The sequence below is a fragment of the Mauremys reevesii genome, linkage group 7 (assembly GCF_016161935.1).
Source record: "Mauremys reevesii isolate NIE-2019 linkage group 7, ASM1616193v1, whole genome shotgun sequence".
Taxonomy (NCBI): domain Eukaryota; kingdom Metazoa; phylum Chordata; order Testudines; family Geoemydidae; genus Mauremys; species Mauremys reevesii.
Genome location: NC_052629.1, coordinates 92,006,097 through 92,014,415, shown reverse-complemented (window position 1 = coordinate 92,014,415; position 8,319 = coordinate 92,006,097). Strand labels below are relative to the sequence as shown.

At 41.4% G+C, this 8,319-nt stretch overlaps 1 protein-coding gene across 2 annotated transcripts; it reads left to right on the top strand.

Moving 5' to 3' along the window:
* The first annotated feature begins 219 nt into the window (after positions 1–219).
* Positions 220–8,064, top strand: LOC120408968 (tripartite motif-containing protein 54). 2 transcript variants are annotated; one of them, XM_039546189.1, is made up of 4 exons: positions 220–487; positions 1,584–1,742; positions 4,013–4,183; positions 7,301–8,064. In XM_039546189.1, exons 1-4 carry the CDS (start codon positions 296–298, stop codon positions 7,928–7,930), a joined length of 1,152 nt encoding a protein of 383 aa, XP_039402123.1. In that variant the 5' UTR covers positions 220–295; the 3' UTR covers positions 7,931–8,064. The 2 variants fall into 2 exon arrangements, with proteins under 2 accessions (XP_039402123.1, XP_039402124.1); XM_039546190.1 differs by lacking the exon at positions 1,584–1,742.
* Positions 8,065–8,319: the final 255 nt, after the last annotated feature.

Below are 8,319 nucleotides of genomic sequence, written 5' to 3'. Positions count from 1 at the left end.
AATGAGAACATGAGGGGTGCTTCAGTGACAATATATATGCTTGGGGTAATCAAAGATCTGAGAGTCTCAGCTAAACATCACTGTCCCAAAGGAGACATCTGGGACTGGTTGTCTGCCCCCTCAACTGTTCCAGAAACCTGGAGGAGCAGGATCCTGCAATGGTTGCACAGATTGTTGATGCTTGTCGCCATGGAGCTGCTGTCACAGAGGTTTCAGAGTTATTCTAGAACCTAGATGGTGACCAGCTACTCGAAGAAAGAGGTAGCTGCAGCTGGTATCTTAGAAGGCTTTCCTCATGAGGTGCAGCAGTACCATGGAGGCTTTGGGAGAGGCGCTTTCCTGCCCAGTGTGCTTGGAGCTGTTCACTCCACCAGTGCTGGTCCTAACTTGTGCTCACAACTTCTGCAAGCAATGCCTGGAAAAGATCCTCATCCGCCAAAACTGCAGTCATGTTAATGGCCAGTTCTGCTGTCCTATGTGCAGGAAAGTAAGTAGAGATGCTCATTTAATCTTCTCTGTAGTCAGAGCTCTTCTCTTTATTTGCATGACAAGGGTCTGCCCAAACTTTTCCCAACTGAAGGGGCACATTGCCAGCTTGCAAGGAGCCTGAGGCCATATCTAATTTAATTTAATAAAATAGAACAGATGGTTGTGACTTCCCTGACATCTATTAAAAATGGTGCAGCCCATGGAGACTATAGGTCCAAGCATGTAATGTTCTATCCTGATCCAAACACAAGAACCTGGCAGGACAATTCTTAAATTCTTTCAGAAATGTCGCTTAAATTGTTGGCAAACATGTTTTAAAAGGAAAGACATGGAACAAGGATATGCTGGAATACTTGCTATAAAATATCAGTCTTAAACTAAACATCTCCATGTATTTTAATCAAACTGCATGTTTCCTTGACTGTTTTTTCAAAATCTACAGGACTTGTGCTTATATCACATGTAAATTAATTCCTTCTCTTGCATTAATTTAGAATGTAACTAGCATAATACTCCTGTGGTTTTATAGACTTTAGCAAGTTAATTGAAGTCCTTCTTTTAGAGTCAGAATCTGCTACCATTATTCACATGGATCAATACTTTACTTCTCAAGTGGTGCTACTCGATGTGAGAAATGGTGACAAAATCTGATCCTACATTTTTACATAGTTTTTACTGGAGCTCCTGGACTGGAACCTCAGGATTTAGCTCTGAATGAGGGTTTTTTCTTTAACTATTAACAGAAGCCATGTGAGGGTCTCTGCTTAAATACAAGGGGCTAAATTCTGTATGTGAGAGCACACATTCAGTTCCTTTTGGTTCCAAATGTGGGTTTTGCACACACTTATTCAAAGGCAGAATTTGGACCACTGATACTGATGAGCCTTAGATTTATAAGTTATACATTAGGAGGAAATTGCTGTCTAGATCACTTAGCTGCAGTACTGTATTTCAGTACAAGATCAAATTAATATAAACCATAAGTGAAGAATGCCGATGCACTGTTTCTACATTACACAGCTATGAAACTATCAAAGAAGCAAAGTGTCTCCTGCGTCTCTCAAATAGTATGTAACAGTTTTTCTCACTTTTAGGTCATATATTTGAGGGGCAGAGGAATAATTGGATTACCGAGAAATATTCTGGTTGAAAGTATATTGGAAAAATTTAAGGATGAACTTGAAAACATTCGTGCCCAGGAGCAAAACCAGCTGTCCCAAATATGTGAAGAACATGGGGAAAATATGAATTTGGTATACATTTACATATTTCTTATTTTTCCTTTATTTAGTTATTTGCACACCAAATCTGTCCTGTAAGAAAGTGTTCAGTATTCACTTACTCAAAATGAATTCTATTGGTTGGGTATTATAGTGGAATGGTCATATTCTAGACAAGCTAGTCCTTTATATCATGTTCAGCGACAAATAAACCACATCATTTGAATTTTAGACTATAAAAACATAAGTAAAGGGCAAATCCTACCATTTGAATTGCTTCTTTCCCAAATGGATTACTTACATCTAGATGAGGAGTCTAGTTGGTGGTTTGCAGTTGGAAGAACTACCAGCCTCCTAATGAAATTAATAAAATCAGATTCACCCTGCAAAAACAAAACATAATTATATAACAGGTCATTTTTAATTAGTGCTTTACATTTTCAAAGCACTGCACAAAGATTAAGTGATTCACTAATTAGGGCCAGAGTTTTGCTACCTCTAGTCACATTGAGTAGTGCTTTATTCCACAGGCAATCATATTGATTGCTACTCACAGAGGCCACAACTCAGAATGTTACATACAGGGGCGGCTCTAGGTATTTTGCCGTCCCAAGCACGACAGACAGGCTGCCTTTGGCAGCTTGCCTGCGGGAGGTCCCTGGTCCCATGGATTCGGTGGCACGCCTGCGGGAGGTCCACTGAAGCTGCGGGACCAGTGGACCCTCCGCAGGCATGCCGCCGAAGGCAACCTGCCTGCCGCCCTCGCAGCGACCAGCAGAGCACACCCCGTGGCTTGCCACCCCAGGCACGCGCATGGCATGCTGGTGCCTGGAGCCGCCCCTGGTTATATAAATGTGCCTAGCTAGAAGCACATGAGTAGTTGCACTGAAGTCAATGTCTCAGGATTTCCTAGCTCTCATTCTAGTGGTCAGGCCACTAGACCTCTCACCCCTTCTCAATGGCCCAACAACAAATAACAACTGTCACTCCTGCAACAACATTACATTAGACATTACTAAATCATTTAATTCAAGAGACACTAAAACCTCACTCACTCCAACATCTGGGAGACCCACTAAAAATTACTGTAGTTTGAGAATGAGTAACTGAATGAACCTGAAAAACAAGGAAAAACTCTTCAGCAGAGGTACATTGTCCATTTAATTTTAAAGAGCCACACCACCACTTTGAAACCTTCCACTGGCTTCCTATTTCTCAGCATCTAGTTCAAGTTTCTTATCCTCATACTCCAAGCCCTTTATAAATCTGCCTCTCCCTGCTTGTCTGCTGGTTCTTCACCTTCCTCTGCAGCATGGGGCACGGATTCCCTGCACCTTGAGGTCTTTAAACCATGATTTGAGGACTTCAATAACTCATACATAGGTTAGGGGTTTGTTACAGGAGTGGGTGGGTGAGATGCTGTGGCCTGCGTTGTGCAGGAGGTCAGACTAGATGATCATAATGGTCCCTTCTGACCTTAAGTCTATGAGTCTAAGTCACTGCACCAGTGAAGCCACTCTCATCCACCCGCTCAGCCACTTCTCACACAGACAGTTCTGTGCCTTCCTCCAGGCATGGAATACTCTTCATGAACAAATCTGTAAATCACTGTTTTCTTCCAACTGTAAGACCTATTTCTGCCATGATGCATATAAGAAATCAACCAATTAATAAAGACGCAATGGACAAATGAGAACAGTTCAACTTTATCTCCTACTGTAATTTTGTTTCCTGACAATTATAAACCTAATGTGTATAAAATGGTATGCATCTCCCCCCTCCAAACTTTATACATTACTTGTCTTCTTAGACAATAAGGTCTTCAGGGCAGTGATTGTGATTTCGTATGTGCTTGTGCAACACTTACTAAAATCCCTAATTATTGGTGGACACTACTGTGATATAAATATTAAATTATATAGTACTTGCTAAATGCCTGTTGAACGTAAAGTGCAAGGTAGCTTGAATAACAATTAACCTCCTTTCAGCATCTGTTCTTAAGAACTCTTAAGAAGTGGGGAGAGAGTATTTCTTTTGGGGTAGAAAATCTAATGTGTGTTGCTTGGAAGAGTTTGGATTACTAAGGTTCCACTGGAGAATGCCATTGGAACTGCAGGTTGCTATAGCATGAATTTCGCCCTTTTGAAGACAACCATCTCAGCTTCACTCTGAACATGTTTTCGACAATTGCACCAGTATTTACTTAGCAGACTAAGCCTAATGTCCTGGGTCAGTGTGCTACGTAGCTGACAACGTGTAAGCATACATGGCTGTACCAGAAAATTACTGTGTTCTTTTCTCAGATGTGTCTGACTGATGATGAACCAATTTGTGCAATCTGCAAGATCTTTGGAAACCACGAGCATCACAGTGTTGCAAAAATGTCTGAAGCTTACACAGCAAGAAAAATGACTTTTATTAAAGATATAGACTTGTTGCTTCAGAAATCTGAAGGCACAGTACAAGCTAGGAAGGTATAGTACAAGTGACTCACTTTCTTTCAGTTTTATTAACAGAATGACATGACCTGATGTTTGATACAAGTTTAGGCAGATAGCCCTTAGGAAAGGATTAAGTTATATAAAATGATGTGGTTTAGTAGTGTGAGCGTGAGACTAAGTTGTATTCCTGACTCTTGACTTCTTCTGTGATGTTGCCAAATCACATAACCTCTTTGCCTTTAGTTCCCCCATAGGTAAAATGGGGTTAATAAAACTTACCTCACAGGTGTGTGAGGATGATTAATTAGTCAATGCTTATCAAACACTTTGATGATGAAAAGTTTTAAGTATTACCATAGAACTCAGACTCATGAACAATCACACAGCTTGGCTGATGCTATTTGCAAAGGGGGTACTACAACCCTGTCCTCTAGAATAATCTCAGTGGGGTAGCAGAGGCCATGGTCTTTACCTGGTGGGGCAGGTTTGGGAGAGGCCCCCCAGTCCACCTGAAGGCCCTTGGGAGGAGAAAATAGGAGCCAGGCCCCCACCCCAAATCACCCAAGATTCAATAGATCCCATGTCTGGAAGGAGTGAGTGGCTCTGGAGAGCTGGCAGGGCACACTCTGAGGGAGGGGTTGGAAATTCTCTGAATGGACCCTGCAGGGTTCGGTTTGTGCAGCCCACAGTTAACCCTGCAGTTTGTACACCACTACTATTGAGCCCAGTATCCTGACTTCAGCAATGACGAATATCTGACATTTCAGAGAAAGGCAAAAAAGCCATCAGGCACCAGTCCAAATGTATAATGCTGTGTGGGGCAGGGAATACTACCTGATACCTGTGGCACCTTGAAGCAAGGGATTTATTTACAGGTCCAAGAGGATATGCAGTCCTGGCTAGTGCATACAGTAGAGTGTGCTTTCATTTTCTGAGCCTAGTTATTTGCAGGACACATAGAATCACCGGTAGTCTGGAACTCTTCTTGTTTGCAGGGCCAGCCTCTCCTTTGGCTGAACAAAGGTAACACTGCATTCAACTGAAACCAAGCCAGCCTTTTACATTTATACTTGCTTGCTTGACTGGACACAAGCTTTTGGATTCCTGGCCCTGGGAGCGCTAAACAATTAGTCTGTCTCTCCCCAAGTAGCTTCAACCCACCCAGCTTCTTCCCAGGGACACGTCCTATACTCCTGAGCCCTCCTGGTCTTTTATAAATCACAGACTCCAAAGGCTATTTTCCCTGGAGTCCCTCACAGTTGACTCCCTCTTGCTGAACTGCAGGCTGCTCTTATTTTCCTAGAAATTCCCTTAGTCACCTGACCATTGGTCATGTGACTTCACTCACAAGCTAAATCTGGCACTGGTGTAGCTGATCCCCAACCTTCTTGAAGGGCCTGTGAAAGAATGACTAAAATATCTTTAGCTTTTTCATTGTCAACATGAGAAGGGTAGGCATGTAGATTGTATGTGATTTGGCAAAGTTTGATGACAATTTTCCAAGAGTTAATGGTATGGGAGGCTTCCTTGATGACTTTACATTGTTCCTTGTTATTTGGGGTCATGTGAGCTTGCTAACCCTATTCCTTCCCAGGCTCTCAATCTTCTGTGGATGCCTGACCTCCACTTGGCTGGGTTATAGAGAGTCACACAAGAAGATTTGGATGACCTTGAAAACTGGAGTAATAGAAATGGGATGAAATTAAATAGTACAAAGTGCAAGGTCATCCACTTAGGGACTAACAACAAGAGTTTTTGCTAGAAGATGGAGACTTACCAATTGGAAGTGACAGAGGAAAAGAAAGACTGGGTGTATTGATCAATCACAGGATGACTATGAGCCACCAATGCAATGCAGCAGTGAAAAAGTTTTATGCAATCCTAGGATGCATTAGGCAAGATATTTCCAGTAGAGCTAGGGAAGCATTATTACCTTTGTACAAGGCACTGGTGAGCCCTCATCTGGAATACCGTGTGCAATTCTGGTCTCCCAGTTTAAGAAAAAGGAATTCAAAAAGTAATATGTGTAAAGAAGGGCTACTAGGATGATCAGAGGAATGGAGAACCTGCCTTAAGAGAGGAAATGTGTGGTGCTTGACTTGTTTAGCCTAACAAAATGAAGGCTGAGGGGAGATATGATATGATTACTCTCCATAAATACATCACAGGGATGAAGATGAGTTATTTAAGTTAATGGCCAATGCTGGCACAAGAATGGATATAAACTGGGTATCAACAAGTTTAGGCTTGAAATTTGACAAAGATTTCTAACCCTTAGAGGAGTAAAGTTCTGGAACCGGCTTCCAAAAGGAGTACTAAAGGCAAAAAACCTAGCTTGTTTCAAGACTGAGCTTGATAAGGCTTATGTGGGGGGAGGTTTATGAGGTCACCTACGATGGCATATGAACCATTGGTGACTGCTTTTAGCAAATATCTCCGATGGCCAGAGATGGGACTCTAGATGAGCAGGGCTCTGAGTTACTATAAAGAATTCTTTTCCTGGTGTCTGGCTGGCGGGTCTTGCCCACATGTTCAGAGTCTATGGATTGCCATATATGGGGTCAGGAAGAATTTTCCCCCCAGGTCAGATTGTCAGAGACTCTTGGATTTTTTCTTTGCCTTCCTCTGCAGCATGGGGCACATGTCACTTGCTGGTTTGAACTAGATGCTCTGAAACTTGCAGTCTTTAAATCAAGATTTGAGACTTCAGTAACTCGGCCAGGTTATGGACCTAGTGCAGGAGTGGATGGGTGAGGTATCGTGGCCTGCAATGTGCAGGAGGTTAGAGTAGGTGATCATGATGGTCCCTTCTGGCCTTAAAGACCCTGAGTTGTACACAATACAGCCAGGAAACTATTTGCCCGCAAACTCTTCCTGCCCTACAAAAGGCCTAAGGGCCTGCCAGACCTTAGCAGAACTCTGAACGCAAAGTGCTATAAAATAAAAATTGCAATTATTTACAACTACAATTGCTTTTGAGCATAAATGGGAGGCAAAGTTGAAGCCACTTTAAAATTTAAGGCCTAAAACATATATCTAGATCCAAAATTATTTTTGAAAGTTAAAATAACTTCTCACACTTTTTTAACTATTTTGAAAACTACTTGTGGACATTACTAAGAAACTCTGCATAAACTTTTTTTTAAACAGGAAACAGAGAAGCTGATCAATGAACTCCTATCCAGCACTACAGACACCAAGGTGATGATTGACACAGTTGGGATCAGTTTACTTAAAGGGATAAGGTGCAGAATTGCAGAACTGAAGACAAAATTACATAAGGACTATTCAACAAAATTAGAAAAACTGCACCTAGTAGAGAGTGAAACTGAAGCCCCCAGGCAGCTTTATCAGCAAATGAAAACTCTTTTGGAACAACATTCAAATTCAGTACAATTTCTTCAAGAGGATAAAAAACTCAGGAGCAAGATGGAAAAACTTATAGAAGGAAGGTCATTGTATCAGGATCCATCAAAGTATAAAATTTCTGTGCGACGATATTTTGAAGAATTGATCAGAGGAATCAACATCAAGGATTATATCTCTACTACATCAGATGACATGCTTGCAAGTACTAGTGACCTGTATGAAGCACACAGGCCAGAATGCCCTGCTTTTGCTTTTTCAGGTGAAAGTCCTGATCAGTCCTTCTGCAAAAGAGTATTAGGCTTATTTGAGAAATCAGGTAGCAAGGAGCAAGATCTTTTCACAAAAGCATCTTGCCCTGACTGTAGCAGTACACCAGGTACAAGCATTGATTCTTCATTCTTGAAAGATTAGTCAAAAATGTAAAATATTGAAAAAATTGATCACCTGCAATTTACTTGTTGGAATTTGCCAATCATATATGCTGCCTATGTTTCCTACAAACCAAAAAATAAAATAGTGGTAAATGTAAACAGGTTGAATTGACACATACCCTCTTGTGTGCCTTACTGCTTCATTATTATTTCACAGAACAACGTTGTTTGGAAGGCAGTGGTAGGAAAGCAACCTAAAAGAAGTTGGAATAAGTTACAAGAAGAGTAATTTAGAAAAATTAAGCAAAAGAAACAGATTCTGTGCAGCAAACTGTAGTGTGTGTATAACATTTCTCACTGTGGCCTGATTTTTGTAAGTGCTGAGCAACCACAACTCAAGCTGCAAACAATGGGAACTGCAGATACTCA

Excerpts from the sequence above, each read along its gene's own strand:
- LOC120408968 (XM_039546189.1), top strand. The coding sequence starts at position 296 with ATGAGGTGCAGCAGTACCATGGAGGCTTTGGGAGAGGCGCTTTCCTGC. Across the intron at positions 1,743-4,012 it reads ATGGGGAAAATATGAATTTG|ATGTGTCTGACTGATGATGA; the intron begins GTATACATTTAC and ends TTCTTTTCTCAG. Across the intron at positions 4,184-7,300 it reads GCACAGTACAAGCTAGGAAG|GAAACAGAGAAGCTGATCAA; the intron begins GTATAGTACAAG and ends TTTTTTAAACAG.